Raw genomic sequence first — 20777 nt, 5'->3', positions numbered from 1 at the left:
GAAAAGGTTTCACAAATTTGAAGTGAGTTAATTTAAAATTTGTTTAGCTTTATATTTTTGCTAAATTTTATATTTCTCGTTAAATTTTGAATTTTTTAAATCAGGATAACTTAATTGTTATCGTTTTTTCATGAAAATTTCAGGTACTTCGCATTAATATTTAAACTAGTATTATTATTTTAATTTGTAATTTGTAACTGAATTAAGGGTTGGATTAAAAATCTGCAGTTTTTTATAACATTATTTAATTTCAAATCTCCCGGCTAACGGAAATTCAATAAAAATTAGTTTTTAAAAATTCCACACTAGTGTTTTGAGGAGACGAGTTGAACACGGCAGAGATTTACGTAATCTGAAAATAGAGTCAGCAATATAAGGAAATGATGAAGTCAACACACTTCCAGGAATTAAATTACGCCTGAAAGCAGAGGATGCACTCGCACAATTAAACTGCAGCCAGAGCGGGCGGGCACCGACCTTTGGGGAGCGCTTATTTATTTTGCGTGCGTCACTCGTCGCTTCCATATTCATAATTAACTCGCACACACAACCGACCCTTGTTGAAATGAATGCAGATTAATTAACCCAGATGCATGTTTGTGCACCTTGTGTGTTGCCTGCATGGTAAATCAACTTGGTGGCGCGCTTTGGAAAACTTGAATTCTTAAGTACGGCGTTGACTTTCAAAGTGGTTAAATAATTTCGTAGGTTTCCTTTTCGTTTTAATTAACTTCTTAACAAAACCCTTTCACATGAGACCTTCTTTCATTCTTCAATTTAATATTCCATGTTTTTTTAATGATTTCCAAAATGGAATTTAAAATTCAAACGATTCCCAATTACTTCTTTAAATTCTCAAGGCGGAACTTGTTCCAAACTTCCATATGAATAAATTCAAATAATACATTTTTATTGTTAAAATTTATACTTTTCTAGAGTAAATTTTTGCAGCTTAAAGATAATATTAAACTTTCAATTGAAAAGAAAAAAAACGCGGAGGCTTGGAAAAAATTACTTAATTTTTAAATAAGAAGTATGTTTATTGCATATTTTCATAAAAAAAATTATAATTATAAATAAAAATCTGAATATATCCAAGAATGGATGTTGTTCCTCTCTTTCTTCTTCAAAACATTTGTTTGAAAAATGATAAAATCAAAATGAATGCCATTATCTTGAAGAATAATTTGTAAAAAAAAAAAAATATTAATTCAGACTTCAAACCCATTGAAACATTTATGAGCCAAGCTACTAGATTAAATAATTGAAATAATTTATAATTGTCGTTTTGGTTCTGCCAAAAATTTCCGTCGTTTTCCCCTGCAAATAGGATTTATGTGTATGGGACGCTTTGTCCGTATTTTCACCTAAAGTTTCTATAATTCCACTCGGGGCATGTGTGTCTTGAATATTTCACTGCCCGACTTGCAATCCAGGTCCGCATTTTGGCCAAATGGCGTCGCACCGGCTGAAAAATGATATCGCGGCCTCCCCCGAGTTTTGGCTGCCGCCTTGGTCGTGAATTATTCACCAGGTTGCGCGAGTACGAATTTGCACGGTGAATAATTGAGCCGGGCGCACGCGAACAAGACCCCAAAGCGCGACACTCGGCCTGGGAGTTGAAATTGTTTTCACATAATATAGAGTGAGCTTGATTTCCGCTGTAATATTGTCTGCTGTTTGAGCAGGATGATATGGCTGATTTTTCGATTGAGTGCAAATATTTGACGGCCGAAAACAATCCGACGGTTTCGGCTCTTGTTTGACTTGTAGAGTGGTTTTGTTTTTCAGGCGCGCGGAGAAGAAATGATTGATATGCATCGCCGAAATGAATGTAGCTGTCAAGATCAGATTTCGTTGTGGTTTTGTTTATTTGATTTGAAGACGACTCGACGCATTTGTTTAACCTTTGTTTTTTTAAACGGGAGAAATCAGATAAAAATTTAGTTATGTGTATTAAGATTTTTTTTAAATAGTTGTTTAATTAATATATTTTGTTTGAAGAAATTGACACTTGAGGAAATGAAGCGATCGGGCTTTTCCTCGTTGTGAAAATTGTTTATATTCAAAAGCAATTGGCTCAATTTAGATAATTATTTTTATTTTATGGGTGAGAAATGGAAATTTAGAAGCATCAACTATCATGATTATTATTCAGTGGAAATTGGTAAAATTTGCATGTAAAATAGTAATTGATTTTATTTAATTAACGAGATCAAAGCCCTTTTCAATAAGATATGAACGTGTCTTCAGATGCCAACTATTTCAACTGCTATGATAGTTTATGTTATCAATGGTCACTTTTTTCGTTGATTTCCTATCCTATATTTAATCAATTAGTCTTAATTTGCATATATTCATATCGTAAAATAAATACTTATTTCTACAATTGAATGTAAACAATGTGATATATCAATTTGGACAAATAAACTACAAAAATAATAATGAAGAAAAAATTCTCGGTAGCAATGGATGATAATTTTGTCATCAATGACAATTCTTTCCGCGCCCTTAAACTTTATGTTTTTGCCCAATTATATTTATTGTTACAAGAAAATAAACACTTTGTATTCCGTTTTATTTAATACAATTAAAAAGTGACAATAATATAAAAAATAAATAATTTTTAGTTTGTTTTATATAAACATTGTCAAAAATTATAAAAAAAATTATGATAAATAAGGTGTTATACAAAAATTGGACTACGTAATGCACAAAAAATTAATATGTAATAAAATATAGAACCAAGCATTCTCTCTCAACTTCAATGAAGAAGATTTAAAGTTCTATTTATCTTCTCTCAAAGTCTCTTTGAAAAATCGATACAATCTTAAGGTATTATCAATTAATAATAATTATTCATCATATCACCTGTCCAGAAGCTCTGGATTAAATTTTTGAAACATTTTAATGCAATAATTACTCACCAATAAATGTTTTGTCAACGAGATTAAAAATCAATATATAAATTTTGTATCCGTGATCGCACCTCCAATTCAAATCATCTGCATGATGTGCATTAAAACGTAATCACACCGGCCGTCGCTGGCGAACTTCAATTAATCATCCGTCGGTGAGCCGCAAACACACGTTCATTAAATTTTAACGGCTTGATTATCCCACACATAAAAAGTAATGCGGCGTGTACTGTTACCGGTGCCATATCCAGGGTAATAACCCGACGCGCCAGATAAATTTCCCCAAATTACCATTTCTAAACCAAAACTCTCTCGTGAAAAGGGGCCGTAAAATCGACACACATCACGACAAATTCCACTTAAGAGGTCATTCTGGTCAAATCGGAGGAAAAGTTAAAGATCCACTCCGCTCATTTTTATTGCTCTTTATTATGAAAGATTGCTAAATTTCGGGTATATCTTTTGAAAACACTATTTGAAAATTCCAAACCGTCTCAATCAAAAGAAAACCTAAATACGAGTGATTCGCGCGAAAAACGTGTGAGAATTGAGTAGCCAATCAGATCCATTAGTTTGTTCCAAAAACTACAGAATTTTGTCACATTGGCGCTGCGATCGCCGAATATTGCCAAGTTTTCTGCAGCGCCGTGGGGCATTTGTGGCAAAATCAGCGATCGCAGCGCCAATGTGACCAAATTCTGTAGTTTTAGGAACAAACTGATGGATCTGATTGGCTACTCAATTCTCACACGTTTTTCGCGCGAATCACTCGTATATAGGTTTTCTTTTGATTGAGACGCAACGGTTTGGAATTTTCAAATAGTGTTTTCACAAGATATACCCGAAATTTAGCAATCTTTCAGAATAGAGAGCAATACACTTGACCGGAGAGGATCTTTAAATACATCTCGCTTGAAAGGCTTTTTAGTAATCCAACACCAGCCACGGGTGCTAATCAGAGAAATCTGAAGCAGCACGTTGTCTCGTTAGCGAACCGAGCTTCCGACAATCATAATTGAACCCGACTCTCGATCACGCTCGGCCGTCATCTCAATATCAATTTACGACGTGAAGAGGGCACGAGGCTGCGAAAACACTGCACAAACCTCCTCAATAATAATAAGCCTTGTTAGCGAAAGCCTCGGCCTGCCCAAAACTATATATGGCGCCGTAATGAGGGCGCATCTTGACGCCGCCGCCGGCATTTTTAGAGAGAGTCGAGGGCGAATCTGGCGAAATAACAATGCCGGCCACAACGGTCCTTCACCTTTTGCAAGATTTTCTTTTTCGCAAAAACTTTGTACTTAAAGTGGCAGTTTTAGTTCTGCATACATATTTAAAGTTGAAACGTAGCTGGAGGACACTTGAGATGGCTTTTCGTGATTATTCAAACTCTAAAGTTGGCTTGCGTCAGAAATGAGCAGAGAAAATGGTTTCTTTAGACATGGAAACTAGTGACACAATCAAAACTTTTGAAAGTAAATATGTATTTAAACATTGTTAATAAAAGATTTACAATTTATTTAAATATGTGAAATAGTTTCGGAACTAAACTCGATGGCTCGTTTTATGCGTGACCAAATTATCCCTTTTTCGTGTGCCCTCGGGTATAAAGGAGTGGCCAAAGTTTCCCTTGATTAATCCCTCCTGAAGTGGGGATTCAATTTATTTCAGAGCAGAAACGCAAATTTTATCATGGTGAAATTATAAATCATTCGTCTGTTGCTAATGAGCTTTGATAACAAAATTTGTTGAATATTTACCTTCGCAACGATTTGATATCAAAACATTTCATATTTTGGTATTTTCACAAATTGTGTTCTTTTCTTATCAGTTCAATTTAATGACTGAATTTTTCCCGCATTGTAAATTTTTTTTTATTTCCAAAGTGCAAAAGAAAGAAAGCAAGAAACTAATTTATTCTGTCAAATTTTATTTCTCTAAAACAGTTTAAAAGATACCTATGACGCTCAAAAAGAAGTCCACATAATTATTTCTGCCAATAACTCATTCGGATAAGAGCGCCCCTCAATCAAAGTGATTTTGCCACCGTGTCCCAAATCCATCGCTCTCCCATCAAAACAAACAATTTCGAGAAATGCAATTTGGCCTTTAATCGAAATTGATGACGTTCCGAGGACAGGCGCGAGATCCGCCCCTGGCTTCCGAAGGGGGCGACCTGGAGACGCTTGTCATCAAAAGTCCGTGGGCCAATTTTGGCGGTCGACCGCGCCAATTACGGCGCTAATTCGATTGCCAGAGCCAGTGTTTCGGGATTCGGCGAGCGACGGTGCGCATCCTCTGGCGAGCCCCCTCTCGTCGGCGCAGAGGGCGCCCGAGAGCGGGGCGCGCGAGAGAGAGCCGAAGAGCGTCTCCTCCTCACTCGCACCAGACTTCGTCAACAGGATAGAGGGTAGGCACCCCCGACCACCATTCGCCGCCTCGTGTATTTTTCTACTTAATATAAAAGAGACTAAAAAACGAAACGCTCTGAGCCGAATATCAAATTCATTCGCAACCTGTGGACCAATTTTTCTCTCACCGCCAAAAAAAAAAAATTCGAGGCATCTTGATTGATTTCGGCGGGGCCTGACCGACTATCCTGCTGTCACGAGGTTTGTCGCCAACGACAAGACACGTTTCTCCTCCTTCTCTCACGTGAGTTTTGATGAATTTTTTATCAATCGACCTATATTTATCCAATTTGTTTGATATCGAAGAGAATGAATGTGCTGGTGCCTGACCTTGAATGTTTGTGTTTTTCGGCAGCGCCATCTTTAATTTGGCGGACGAAACTCATATTTTCATCCGAACAACTCCACCCTTTCGCAAAAACTTTAGTCTCGAATTTATCAGGGTTTTTTTGTGTACAAAATATTGCAGACTTGGGCAGGATATTATTCTTTGAAACGGATGCACGGCGTGTTATTATTGCTCGCTCCATTTGTTCTACTGAGAAAAGGCAACTTTTCCGCCACGACGCTCCAGGCGTATTATTAAAATTTGCTGTGTGCGGCGCCTTCGCGGCAAAGAGCAAAAAAGGGATATTATTTAGTATACGTGCATAAATTCCTTGCGGCGTTTGTGCACGTACGGGGATATTAAAATTGGTCCATTCCTTATAATTTATTACACAATAAGAGTAGAATCCTTAAATTAAAATTTTAAACTATCTATGTGTACGCCTCTATTTTCCTTATTTTGGTTAAAATTTGAATATAATTTATAATTTTGTCATTCTTATCCTAAAATATAATAATAAGATTTAAATTAAAACTACTATTTTGAAATAGATTTTTTTAATTTATTATGTTTTATTTAGAAATTAAATATATTTATTATTCGTTAATTTGTTAATTTTTTATAAATTTCACGATTTAATTTACAAAATACAGTAGTAACATGAATAATCGTTTTAAATATTTTATTTCTAAATGATTAAAATTTTAAATATGAAGCTTGCTGACAAACAAATTGCATTAATGTACATAATGTTTCATTTAGGTTTTCCAATCTATTTTTGGTACGCATCATATCATTTGTAAACCTAATAAATTATAAATATCACACAAATAAAGGGTGAGAAGGAGGAATCATAATTAAATAAATAATAATAATAAACAAAGATAAACATACATTATATAAATGGTGGTGTCGTCATGATACTAAAAGTAACACATAATAGAAACATATATCCAATAATTTAAAGAACTATTCTCTCGAAATGAAGCGATCGGGCTTTTCCTCGTTGCAGAAAATTGTTTTTATTCAATTATGTAAATTTGAATAACGAGGAAAAGCCCGATCGCTTCATTTCCATGATCATCTCCTCGAGTGTCAACTTCTTCAAACAACTATTCTCTCATTATAAGGCCAAAATCCTGTTAATTTTCATGCTCTAGCTCAATTTTTCAGAAGCTCTTGAGCATTAAAAGATAAAAGCTTAATGGTCTGGGCGATTGTGTCACGTGAAATTTATTACTTCTCTCCTATCAATGATAGTCACAGGTAAAGTTTTATTTTATTGGAGATCAATACAGATCAAAGTCAAAATTTGAAAGAGCTGTTTCTGTTTACTAATAAATCACAGCGGATTGAAAATCAAACAGACCCTTTCGAAACAAACGGTGACGAGGCAAAATAAATTTTTGCCCTGCGCCAAGAGCGAATTTGTTTGCTCGCTCGAGTGTTTGTTTGTTTTCACGTCGTGCGCCCTTCAAATGTAAACGCGAGGGTGGCGATTCCTCTCTCGGCCAGTTCATTTTCGTGCCGAAAATAATTACCTTGGCTTCATCATCGTTATTTTATAAATGGAAGGACGGCTTGTTTTGGTCGGGCCGAGAGAATAATTGCATTATTGTTCGTTTCCGCGGCCACCCCGCGCTGGCAGCACCGTGCTGCCCTCAACAACTCATGAATTGCAAACGAAAACGCCGGGCAGGTGCGTAATTTATGCACAGATTTTAATGTGGAGCCGTCGGGCGAATTTCCGAGTCTGTTCTCCAATCTGGATTCGGGGATCTTGTTAAATATTCAACAAGTTTATTTTGGTATCTCATGTCTGCAAATTCACCGTTAATCAAAACAACGGAATTAATTAAAATTATTGATTACATTTTCATGTTTACTTTATAAAAGGGATGAATTTAGTTGCAAAGTGTTTTTATTGATTTATCATTAGGCAATTATTGCCCAAATACATATCAATTGAGGAAAATAATTTAAAATAATCCTTTTACAGTTGGATTTAGAGATAAAATTTGCAATATTTTTCGTGATAAAACAGTAGAAAATTCAAAATAAATAAATTTTTTTCTTATTCACTGCTTTAAAACATTTAAAAGTTGTTTAGGAACAAATATTTCGTAATTTTATCTGTTTCAGTCAAAATACGTATGCAATTTTATAATAAAAAAACATTGGGATTTCTTTTTATATTATTCAAATTGTTTCAATCATTCTTGATTTTTCATGCCAGTGAACTTCCTGTTTAATATCTGAAAACCTTTTGTTGATTGTAGTTTTTATTTCAATTTAGTGTTTTTTCTCGCATTAAAAAATTATATTTTAATTTATTAATTTCCCCTTTTTTAATAACATAATTTAAATGAATGAGGAGGAAAAAGCCTGTTTTTTCATAAAAATTGCCTTTTTTCCATAATTTATGTGCACACTTTAGTTCAAAGGCAAATACAATAACTGATTCAAATTTTGATTGCTTTTTTTCAATATAAATTTCACTCTTAATAACATAAAAAATGGAAGAAAACCTTACATGTTTTTAAAGTAGAACAATATCAAAATTTTAAATTAAAAAAGTTTCCTGCTCAAAAAGTGTGATTGACAGGACGTATAAAACGAGACATATTATTCTCCTTTTCGGGACAGTCAACGTGCCTCCCTTTGTGGTCAAAAAGGCTGGCTGGTCTGTCAGACTTTCCTGGCTTCCATATCAGTAAAGGAACATAATGGAGTCCTCAAACACCGCAGACGAACTTCGGGGAATTCGACAAACTTGTTTATTAATTCACCTCTCTGGTGACAGACATTTTCCTGCTGCCAGCCAAGTTCAGCCACGTGTATTTGCACCGAGCGGACTTGATGATAAAAGGCACGGTCATCCGTAATAAAATTTTCCCTCCATTTCCACGGTAGGATTTATATATAATAATCGTAATTCCGCAACGGCCGAGATGAACACGAACTCGGGGAGGCACGCGCTCAAGAGCAGCAGCTATTTTTAGCAGTAATGAGCTTTTCGTAACAAGCGACTGGAAAAAATGATGAAAAATGATGCGCGCGCCCAAATGTTCGTACATATATTTTAGCTTTGTTGAAATGCACGTGCGGCTGAAAAAAAGGATTATTTCTCCTTTATTTCGAGATCCGCCCTACGATAGTAATTGGACTCTGATCATCCGGCCTAATGTTGAGGATATTACGTTGGACTGACATGTGATGCACCTTTACTCGGCCTTTGCCATTTTTTTTTTCATTCCCCGCTACGGATTCGAATCGACTCTCTTCTTTTTAATCAAAGCTGTACAATATACATGTGGCCTCGGAATCCTTTTGGTTTCGATTCTTTGTGCTGCATGCGCGGCGTAAAGTGATATTATCAAACGCGAGGATTCAATTTTACCACAAAAGTGAGGCAAAAATTTTCAATGAAATAAAGAGTGAAAAGTCATTCCGGACGTTTTGATGAAGAGGCTTTGGTAATTAAACAGAAATAAATTAATTTTGAGCAGAAAGAGAGACAGAAATATTGCAAATATTCAAGCTTTTCATTTAATTAAAAATTATTGATGAAAATACTTTTTGAAAAATTACACGTTTTTATTTTCAAAGAAAAAGGAAAGTGTTTTAAAGCTTCCAATTTTTAAGGAGAGTTTGTTTTTAAATTTTTTTTAACCTCAAATTGTGATTTCCTTCACATGATATAATATTGAATTTTAATTAATTCTAACAAGACAGTCAATTTTAGCATACATGAAATTCAAGAAAATTTAATTAACAAATTTGCAGGGATTCTTCTTCTTACGAAATGTGAGCTATCAACATCAAACTTTGGGTGCGCCCATCTTCAAGGAGAAGCGTAACTTGCTGAGAAAGCATTTTTGAAAGGTGGATTTCCAGCAGCAGAAGCTCATTAGGCAGGGGAGGAGTGAGTGCATTAAGTGGCACTTTAATGGTCTCGCTCAAGAGCCGGCGTGAAAATAGGCCAGAGATGAAAAATCAGCATTAATTTGGAATCGATACCGAGGTCTGCTTTTTTTCTCTCGTCTTTGAAAAAGATTCCTTTGCGTCGAGCTAATTAAATAATTGAAGAAGAGACCTGTTGAAAGATCAAACTGAAAGGAATGCTGCAGTTGCGAGCTTGAAAGTAGTTCTTTCATTGCGAGAAGAAAAAAAATCGTGTTTGCTTTAAGCCTTAATGTGACAACTAAGCTTGTGTATTTTTTGTGTCGGTTGATATTTTTTCTTTATTCCCAAAATGAATTTTCTAAATTCTAAACTAATCATTAACTTCATGTTAATTGGCATTAATTAAAAATTTACACAACGTTTCTTTTCATTCAATATTTTACATACAATGAGGTGACTTAAAAAGACAAAATTCAAAATCGTTTACAGTGAAAACGTTTCATAGCAAATTTAAAGTCTAATAAAATGTAAAAAATTATGGTGTTTCAATAAAATAGTAGTAAAAGCTTTTACCTGTTATCATGTTAAAAACGGTTTCTACTTCCGCAGATAATTTTTTTTATAATAATTATTGTTTCTAATCATCTTCAAGTCAATAGATAAAATGATTTTCTGAGCTCTTTTTCGAAAATAATCTTTTCTTTCCAGTTTTTGTTGTAACTATAAAAAGATAATGAATTGTTTTAGAACAGATTCAATCATAAAAATGAGAACAAATTTTTTTAAATTTATATATTTCTTAGCAGTGGAATTTTCCCAATAAAGAAATTTGAATTAACTCTTTTTCTTTAAAAACTTATTATAAAAAAATTATGTTCTTTCGACTGAAAATAGTTGACTTTCTCCCCTACTAAGAACCGACTAAGATACACAAGCCTGAATGATGACATATTGAATTTCACATGTTGAAGGCTGCAAACGTGGCAATAGATAAACGATGCTTTGTTTTTGAAGTTGACGTCCGCTATTTGCTTTTGAGCATCAGTCCGGCCAAGCAGACTTGACACGCTTTGCTCTCGGCCCCCGTCGATTTCCCGAGGGAAATGGTCTCCTTCTATTTCTCTCGAGCCACTTGACCTTTTGTCCACCCCGAATCAAAGCAGGGTGTTTTGTCGGCGGCGATGGATATTGATGTGCCGCGCTGGATGCGAAAGCCCCTTGTTCGCGCCGAGGTATGCAATATGCCGGACACACGCGCTCAAATGGAAGCCTACCCTCGCCACCGTGACAGTCGATTTTTTTTGCGTCCCAAATGCGGTCCAACCTCATCCGCTCGCTCTCTGATTTGTGGCCTCGGCCTTCCTGTGCGGCTAAATTGGGTGCACAGCTTTTTATGCCTCGTCACTGTCAGAACTCAATTTTGGGCGGCAAGTTGAATATTTTGCGGTTGAATGGTTCTTTGAAGTGTTAAGGCACTTTTCTGACTTGGACACGGCTGAGGATATTTTATAGGAGGAATTTGATTAAGTTTTTTTAAGCAACCAAAAAAAGCTTAAACTTTCACAGTGAAATTAAAAACTGCAGTTATTACTGAAAATTATATTTGTAGAAGGTGATTCTCAAAATATAGAAAAGATCCGATCACAAAAGATTTTGTCAATGATCCTATGATTTTAATAGATTTTTTTATTTAGTTATAAAAAGTTAAGATTCGTCAAAAAATATGATAGAAAGCATTAAAATCAATCATGTTATTTATTTTTTCCCCTTGATTTAATACTACAGTTATTAGTTCAGAAACCAATTGAACAAAAAATTGCTTCATTTTTCAAAAAATATATTTCAATCTGGAGTCGTTCAAAGATAATTTAAATTTAAATAATCGGTGATCAAAGAAGAACACATTTTTATTGAAATTGTCTTACTTTTCAAATACTCAGATTGGCATTAATTTGAGGTCTCAGGCAGGTCTGTTTTTATTTTTTCTTTTTCTAAAATTAAAATTATTAGTTTAATCAATGAAATATTTTTATCATGATGGAAAAATACAAATTATGATCGACGGTTGACATTGATCGTTCTGGGTCAAACTATTGTAAGTTGAAAAGTACAATATTGGAAATGGAATTAGTGGCAACACGCTGTGCAAACTTCTTCGAACATGACCACCATATGTTGACATAATGTTTTTCCTCCACATTAAACTTCTGTCAAGTTGACGGATGTGCTCTAATCACTCTTCTTAAATCAATGCCAAGTTGGAAACAAGAAGTTGCCTGGAACGAACTTTAAGTTGGCAAACTGCAATTTTCTCACGCTGCATCAGCTTTCATTTGAATTATGCAGATTGCGTGCGTCGTCAATTGGGGAAAAGTATAAATTTCGCTCCGCCGCGATGTCGCAAAGCGAAATCAATATTTTAATGCTTAATTTCGGTTCCTTTTCCATGGGATCAATAATTCAGACTTGGCCTTCTTCCCACACGTGGAGCAATCACGAGAGGCAACAATTGGACTCGACCGACTTAAAATGCCCGCAGAGTGTTCTTGTGAATGAGCGAACACCGATTTAGCTTTTCGCAGAAGCAAACCCTTCTCGGTGTCAAAGTTGCTTGTGACGGGAAATCAATTCGTGCGCCAAATGACGCGCATATTGTTCCAAATTGCACAATCCGCCTGGCCTCGCTCGTCTCGACTGACGTGTGAGAGACGCGGTGATAAATAAAAGAAAGAGAAGAGACGGCGCTGACTCGCACCTGCATTTTTCCTCGTCGTCTGCACGCGAAAGGAAAAATTAATCCAAAGTTCAAGGATATCCAAACTTAAAAATAAAAACCAGCAAGAGATTAATTATATTTGAATAAAATAAAATATAAGTATAACTAAATTTTAAAATTATCAATAATTAGTTTTGATATTAAAAATATTTTTATACTATTATAGTTTCTTATTAAATATAGTATTATTTTTTTTGTATTATAGTTTATTTTTTGTTATTTTTAAATATTTTTTTTGCGATTATACTAACAAACTTACAACGACAAGATATAATAAATTTAGCATATCATTTTTTTTATATATATTTAGCCTCTAGCTGATATGGCAATTATTACAATTAATTGTCATTTTTAAGAAATCTAGATGGCATGTGCTTGTTCTTTTTGATAATGTCAGTGTTTCAGGTTTCAGTCATAAAAAAATTGGATCAATAATGAAATTGATCAAAGCGTTGACTTAATTATTATTACCTACAAAATGTTTACCATACCATCATGATGTTCATCGATACAATTAGGAAAATTAATATTTCAGTTTCCATGCAAATATGTTTTATTTAAAAAAATAAATAAAAATATCAATCAAATATCGAATTAAAAAAAACCTCTAGGCTCACTGTGCTATTTTATTTGGAAACTTTATCAAATCTTTGCTAGTCATGGTCGTGCATTCTAGTTCAATAATTAACCATTTTTAAATTCAAACTGTGAAAAAACATGAATTCGCACAACAACAAAAACTTTTACTGCAACATATCATACACTTCTTTTTTGCCTAAAAAAGTCACTTTGTACAAAAAGGTGATTTGTATATTCTGGTTATTGAAATATTGATTTGACTGTTGATCGTGTCATTCGTCGAAGTGAGCAACAAGCTCCTGATTCCACTCTATCGATTCGCGTCAGCACTCGCCGCCGGCAGCAGTCAATTGAATCTTGCACTTCGCAGGATGAGGCGAGAGTAATTTGTTGGCTGCTCCCGAGACTACGAACTATACGAAGAAAAAAATAGCGAAACTATTTCGTCGGGCGTGAGTCTGGCTCGAATGGAGGAGCCTCGAGGCCGAACGTCAAACTATCTCTAGTCTCGAGATAATTAGATTCTGAACTTGGCGTCTTCCTCGAAATCGAGCAAGATCGCTGCAAGAAGCATTCTTGGAAATCGGTTTTTGTGTACGTGTGCCGTAATCTGTTATTGTTATACAGAAGTCGGATGAGATGCGAGCTCCGTTGTGAGCTAAAATAAAGGCACGTCTATTGTTTTTGTTTCCTCCATGCAGACATATTACGAAAAGTCGTTTTTTATATTGTTTTTATTAAAGGAATGAATTTTTAATCCCTGTAATTTCAAAATTTGTCAATTCTTGCAGATTTTTTTCATTAAAATACAGAAATGGCAGAAACTAGGGAGTTATATTCAATTTTGAAAGGTCCAGAAACCCACACAGTACTCATTTTTTAGTATGTATGATTTTTATCAACTAATTTTGAATCAAAACCTCGAAAAATTATATAAAAAGAAAGGCTTGTATTTAATTTGCGTCCCTTCCACATAAACTGAATTATTTCTTGCTGAACTCCCAGCTCAAAAAGCCCTTTCAATTCTTACCTCGGAGAAAAGTATTCCATCGCATTATGTTTATGTAAATAATTTTATTTTCATTCCGCACGTGCTAAGATTGCAGCACCACTGCTTATTCCGCCCTTTCACAAAAGGAAAGGTGCTGCTGGGGGTGACCAAGGAAAAATTGTGTCACAATTTGCATGTGAAGAGCCGTGAGAAGTCTCGCAGCCGAGTTGCCTTTGTGTCGCAGGAGGCAAACAAGAAAAGGACCCGAGGCGGCGAGACCGGCCACGAAACAAACACGCTCTCGAGTGGCTCGCTTGCGCTAATAATTCCGCAAACAACCGCGCCCTTGCGAAATTTCCTCGTTTCAAAATCGGAAAATCAACCTGCCGAACTGGAAGTCCCGACCGGGCTTTGTTTGAGCTGGGTGCGTTTTAATCTACTGAACGGATTTAATAATGGACTCTGTTTGAGTTTTCCAAGCGTGCATGCTTCGGCCTATTTGGTTTTTGACCAATCATGCTTACCACCGGTCTTTTGTGATGAAACGTCGGAAGTCATGTATGCAGACGGCTGATTTCCCCCTTTTGTTAAAATTAAATTTTACTTTTTGGCCTTTGTTTGGGTCGATCCATTCATCGTATAACGCTTTTGTTGCCCTCCATATTAAGGCGTTTTGTTAATTAATTTTTGAATTTTTTACAACAGCCATCATTAATTAATTGTTTTTTTTCTGTTGGAATGGCATCAGTCCTGGAAGTCTGATTACAAAAACAATTACCAATAATGAGTTACAATAAAATAATTATCAGTCGCATTATTCTGAATAACTGTCTAACAGTCTGAATACATTAAAAAATACTTCTCAAAATTAAAATTAACCCATTTACTTTACAACATATTATGCAATAAAAATTGATCTCTAGTCATAAATTAAGTTTAATTTTTATATTCATTTTTAAAATAAAACGTGTTAAAAACTTTTTATCATAAATATCATATAATATTGAAAGACACTAATTATCTTTTATTATTTTTTTTTATTTTACCTATTTTAACCAATTTTTTATGTTATTTTTTAATATGATTTGACCAAAAATCATTTGTCTTTATCATAAAGAAACATTTGTGATGCTGCATGCAAAATTTAAAAAAAAAGTTTATATATTTTGATGACCTGAACAAATGATTTCATTCCCAGAATTAGTTCCAGTACTGCCATCACATTTGCTATCAATTTTGATATTCAATTAATTTAATTATCATCAACATTATTTTCACTATAAAAACATAAATTAAAAATAATTATTCATTATTAAAAAGATAAAATCAGACACTCAAAGTCAGCGAAAAAAATATTCGGATGTTAATATCTCGACCAAATATTTTCTATCATGGACAAAGTCGGATCCGCGGCAGAAACTCGCTTGGATTTAGTTGAAATATAGTTTCCAGGAAATATTTTAAAACATTTTTGCTGAAGAATGAAGATTATTTGGTGAGTTAAAATATTCTCTTTTTTACTCTTGCCAACCTAAGCTCGCTTGTTTTTTTTTTTGTATCACTGGACAATTCCTCTCCCGTCAGCATTGTAACAAGTCATGTGGCAAATTCTTAAAAGCCTCGGATAAATCTCGCGTTGGCCTCTGGACGGCGATAAATCTGGCCATTTGTTCCAGCCGACTGCAATTTTTGACCTCGGCGGAAGCATTTGCCGGAGAAAAGGGAGATTTTGCGAGTTGCCACTAATTTGCGCCTCGGGACTTAACCCAGCTTTATGGCGCCCGCGGCCGCATCTTCTTTGTGCGCGGACACCGGGAATGGTCCATTAAGAATGATCGTTGCCTCGATGTCTCAGCGTCGTTTGTCACGCGAGAGCCACAAACGGACGGGAACAGCCAGACACGTGCCTCTTAATTTCAAATGGCGCGGCGTCTGCGAGTTTAATTCCCAGCACTCGGGCAAACAAAAATAAAGGAAAGGCGACTTTTTAATTATTGCGCAGACTTGCGAGATAGAATTGCTGTTTTCTTTGTGCTTTCTAATTAAAGCCAAGTCAGCAAAGGTTTACTTTACTGCTTTTTATTAAATTTTTACTGTATATAAACAGTTAAAAATGTCTTAAACAAACCTAAATTTTAATAAAAGAAACAGATTAATACTTCATCGTTGCCTTCTTTTAAGTAAAGAAGATTTTTTCCTATACAATAATTAACTGCATAAAATATGAGAATTTAATAAGCATGCATTTTCATATATTTAATTATATTCTGAAAAGTGAAATTTACCATTTGCTGGTGTTATTTATAAATTATTTTAGAGTTAAACATTAAACTTAAACATTCAACATTTTTACAACAAACCTCATTTAGTTGCAAAACCTATTCAGATTGAGGTGGTATCGATAATTTTGTTTTTTTTTTTTTTAACCGTTTATGTGAAAAATTTGATCCCAATTAACCAATTGAGGATTATTAATAATTATAACTTTGGCAAATCTAAGCAGTCTAAAAATAATAATAATAAAAATCATAGCACTAGATTTAAAAATTTAATCATTACATATTTTAACTGCAACTCTTATTATGTATTTTCTTAACAATTATATTTCTTAGTCATAATAAATCGCCAAAATCTATACTTTTATATTATACAAGAGCAAAAAAATGTAATCGTAATTTTATAAATTGAACAATAATGGCGATCATACCAATTCTAACGGCATCTAAGATAAAAGTGACAAATAAAACAAAAATAATAAATGTTAATCAAGCAAAAGGCGAAATAAAGAAATCACGAGTGGTCTTACAAAAGAAGAGGATTTGAGCGTAAATGGCCAAAATAAATAAAAATTGTAATATCTAGTAAATTTCTTCAAACCATTGTTTCCACTGAATCATCAAATCGATCTGAAATATACTCATTTTTTTCTAAAGTTGACTTTACTAATACAGTTAACTAAAAAAATTTGAAAAAAAAACACAGGTACTTAAAACTGAAAATTAACTAAAATTATTCAACTTTTTAGAATCCAAATGTAAAAAAGTCAACTTTATCTTCAATACTTAGCAAAATATGTTTATTTTACCTTCTAAAAGTAGTAAAAAATGTGTACATATCATTAATTTTTCCTGGTTAAAAACCTAGGTTAAAAAATGTCAAATACGCGCGAAAATTGCCTAAATTTGAATATGACCTGCACTTCAGCGAAAGAGTAAAAAGTGCCTTTACAAGTTTGCAAGGTCAACGCAGAGTGTTAAAAAGGTTTGTGGCGCCCGATCCATTATGCAGGGGCTCGTTTTTGCGACAAGGTGTGGAGTTTCGGGGCGAAAAATGGCTTTTGTCACGGCCAATAGTGGCGGCGGAATTTTTGCCGAGAGCGCGTGCTGATGTTTTTGATGATGTTTTGTGTCAAGTGCAGTGCCTGTGTGTGAGTGTGTTGGAGAGCAAATGTGGCTGTCTGACGAGCGAGGGAGCGAGAGAGAGATTATTATTACCTGGCAGCAATTTCTCTTTTGAGGAGAAGTGCTTTGAGCTGCCGTTTGAATTCGGGGCCGAAATTAAATCTGCCCCTGTGTGGCGCTTTGTGTGCAAATTATTGTTATTCTCTCGCAGATCGCACAGACGACGATGTCGATGTTTTTCTTCCGGCTGCACAACCTGCGGCGCGAGGAGGAAAAGAAAAACCGCCGGCGCAAGTTCAACAAGCGCGGCGGCGGCGGCGGCTGCTCCGGGGGCGGCAGCGAGACCCCCAGCATCGCCGGCGGCCGCTACGACGGCGGCTCCTCCACCCTCAACATCGCCAGCAGCAAACTCTTCGAAAAGCCGCTCCTCGCACCTTCCGACAGTCTTGACGAGGAGGCACTCAAAATTCCGAGGTTACTAAAACATCAAAATAATCTCCACAAATTATTAAATTACAATCAAATTTATTTTGCTTTTCAACTCATGTCTGAAAGTTTTATAAACAAATTATTTTTTTTATAAGTGAGAGACTTAAAAATTACGGAATTAAAATCTTATTCATAAAGATTCGATTTTCTCACTCAATTGGAATTTATTGAATTATTTTGTAAGTTTAGCCCCACTTTTTTTTTTTTTAAATTTTTTTTTTACATATTTCATTGAAAAAACGTATAACTAAACCTAGAATATAATTATTTAGCATTACATTCTCTACAAATGAGAGATCATTGCAAGAAAATTTCTTTAAAAAAATTAACTTATAAAATAATATTAGCAATATTATTATTTTTTAAATAACATTAATTATTATATTTTGAAGTTTTTTTAATTTTTTTTTCTATAACAACAATTTAAAATATAATTTGTTTCATTTTATTATGAAATCATAAGTTGTCTGAGAAAAGTTTTATTGACGCTAGCAATTTTTGATATTTATTTTTTTATTTTAACGAATTAAATAATGTGTTAGTTTGGTTAATTGATACTTAAATGGGAACTTTATAACTAGCTTCAATTTATGTAGATTGAATATAATAATCATGAGTTTTATAAACTTTAAAATCTTGAATAATAATCACATATCATATTAGATAATTGTTGAAATTATCAATTTCAACGTATCGTATGATGTTTGATTGAAATTGTAAATTTCTTGATTTATATTGAAAATATGAAATTTAACAATTATTCTTCTTGATTTCAAATATTTTAGTTAGATTTAGGGCTTAAGTTGCAGATATAGAAATCGTTCTTATACCACAGGATATCAGCACTCAAAAAAATTATGAAATGGTGTATCATGAATAAATCAAAATTTTCATACAACCTGCAAAACTTATCATAAATTTAAAGCATGCCATGATCATCTACTTGGATCTAATTCTACTATTTTTCCACTCAATTAATTATATTTCTAATTTTTACCACAAAATTTTATTAATTTGAGACATCGAATAAAAAATTGACGCTTTCAGTCAACAATTTTTAAATAAGATCTTCAATTTGTTTGAAGAAGTTGACACTAGAGGAGATGATCATGGAAATCCCGATATCATAATTTCCAAGATCTTTAATCTAAATTTCTTAATTAGAAAATAATACATGTATATTTAAATTAGAGTCCAACAATTTATTGTCCACGTAACTTTTCCATAAAAAATTCTACTTTTTTTTAGAATATGCGGGAAAATTTAAAATTGGTCCATAGTAAATAGAACCAAAATTTAAGAATTTCGGGAGCACTCTGATGAGTTGATCAAGCGAGTCATTTTCAATCAAATCACCTCTTGTAAGGAACACAATATCTGATCGACCGGTTCATTCCGGGCTTCTGTGCTTTGAGCACGTTTTAATTAGATGGCTGCCCAGGTAAGTGTGAAATTACATACAACACACACGGGTCGGCTCAATTGAAGTTGAAAAGCAAGCGGTCGTCCATCCGTCCGTCCGTCGCCGCCACACGGCGACTCGACTGACAGGGGACGAGTTTGATCTCTGACCTTTGCCCTCAATTCGGGTAACGCACATATGCACGTCTCGTGTAGTAATGAGAGCGGCTATGAACGCCCCGACACGTTTTTCATTTGTCACCCATCAATGTGAGCAAATGCGCGACAGGGTTAATTTGATTTCCGAGTGTTTCTGTTTATTAGCAATTATTGTTTAGAGTCAGACTTAAATGAAAATTTTTACACAAAGAAATATGCGTTTTACTTTTAGCTTTTGTAAACAAAAAAATCTTTTATTGAAAGTTAAAAATAATTTTCAATTTTTATGAGATAAATTTTATAATTTTATTTTTATTTTTGTTATATTTTTCTTTTATAATAATTTGGCATTTTAAAAATATTTATAATTAACAATAACTTTTCAATAACGTGAAACCATTTTACTTTATAATTATTAAAAAATGAATTTATTTATTATAAATAATTTTGCAAATCACTTTACATTCTTTAACATTGGAAACTAAAATTCGTTACTCCCAGATTGTGATGTGCCTTTTGTGACATAATCGATTTGATAAGGTTATTGGAATAGAATAAATTGAATTTGAATACCACAATTCATTGAATTGAACCGCCACATTGTAAAAACGCTAATATAACCTAAATTATTAAATTTAATCTCAATAAAAATTAAATTAAAATAAATAAATAAAAATTTCAGCATTGGCCGATCTCTTTTTGATGTCGGGCGTTTTAGCTGATCTCTGCTTAGTTGTGATACCCTTTCTGCTCATTTTTCCAATTTAATTTTTTCATGTATCACTTGAGTAGAATATACAACAATAAATAAATGAATAAATATGAATAATAATTTTGACAAACATCACCTTTTAAGAGTTTTAAGAGTTTTTTTAAGAGTTAAGATTTTAAAGTGTTGTGATATCGTTCTTTTTTTTCCGATAGTGTGGGTTTACCGCGGCGGCCGTGTCTCTTTTGATGTCGGGCGTTTTAGCAGACATCTGCTAGTTGTAAACCCTTTCTTCTCTTTTTTCCAATTTAAATTTTTGTATTGACCGAGAAGAATAAATAATAATAACCTCATCATTTTTCATTTTTTGTTCTTTATAATGAACTTAATTTCAATTATTATTGATACAGATTTTAATTATAACTTAGAAAGTTTGTGTTTCATGAAACATGACTTACTGCAATGAACTGAACTCAAATAATAAACGTGTCAGTTTATGAGATGAAGAACATAAAATTTCAAATTTTATAAAAAAAACTCGAAAATTGGGATAGAAAATTACTGATTATGTAAAACGATTTTCTTGAAGAATTTTGTAATTTAATATAGATTAAATTTGATTGATTTTTGTAAAGATAAAAGTTTTGTTATTCATAAATTTTTTTTTTACTTTTCCACTTTTATGATGAGTAAAATAAATAAAAAT

The 20777-nt window shown here is 33.7% G+C and overlaps 1 protein-coding gene across 14 annotated transcripts in view; it reads left to right on the top strand.

Annotated features, from left to right (window-relative positions):
• LOC132194999 (potassium channel subfamily T member 2) overlaps positions 1-20777 on the top strand; it is a 128238-nt gene that overhangs the window by 54834 nt on the left and 52627 nt on the right. For 5 of the 14 annotated variants that reach the window (XM_059616672.1, XM_059616678.1, XM_059616676.1 and 2 more), the window contains exons 1-2: positions 5350-5576; positions 17525-17787. The exons of 4 other annotated variants lie outside the window; for them this stretch is intronic. In XM_059616672.1, coding sequence (XP_059472655.1) covers positions 17540-17787 — 248 coding nt within the window. In that variant the 5' untranslated portion in view covers positions 5350-5576; positions 17525-17539. Of the gene's footprint in view, positions 1-5348; positions 5577-17524; positions 17788-20777 lie in introns of those variants that run through there. 5 more of the 14 variants (XM_059616669.1, XM_059616668.1, XM_059616664.1 and 2 more) reach the window with 2 other exon arrangements.

Source organism: Neocloeon triangulifer, unplaced genomic scaffold (assembly GCF_031216515.1).
Source record: "Neocloeon triangulifer isolate White Clay Creek 2 clone unplaced genomic scaffold, ASM3121651v1 ptg000008l, whole genome shotgun sequence".
Classification (NCBI taxonomy): domain Eukaryota; kingdom Metazoa; phylum Arthropoda; class Insecta; order Ephemeroptera; family Baetidae; genus Neocloeon; species Neocloeon triangulifer.
This window is presented reverse-complemented; position numbering and strand designations above follow the sequence as displayed.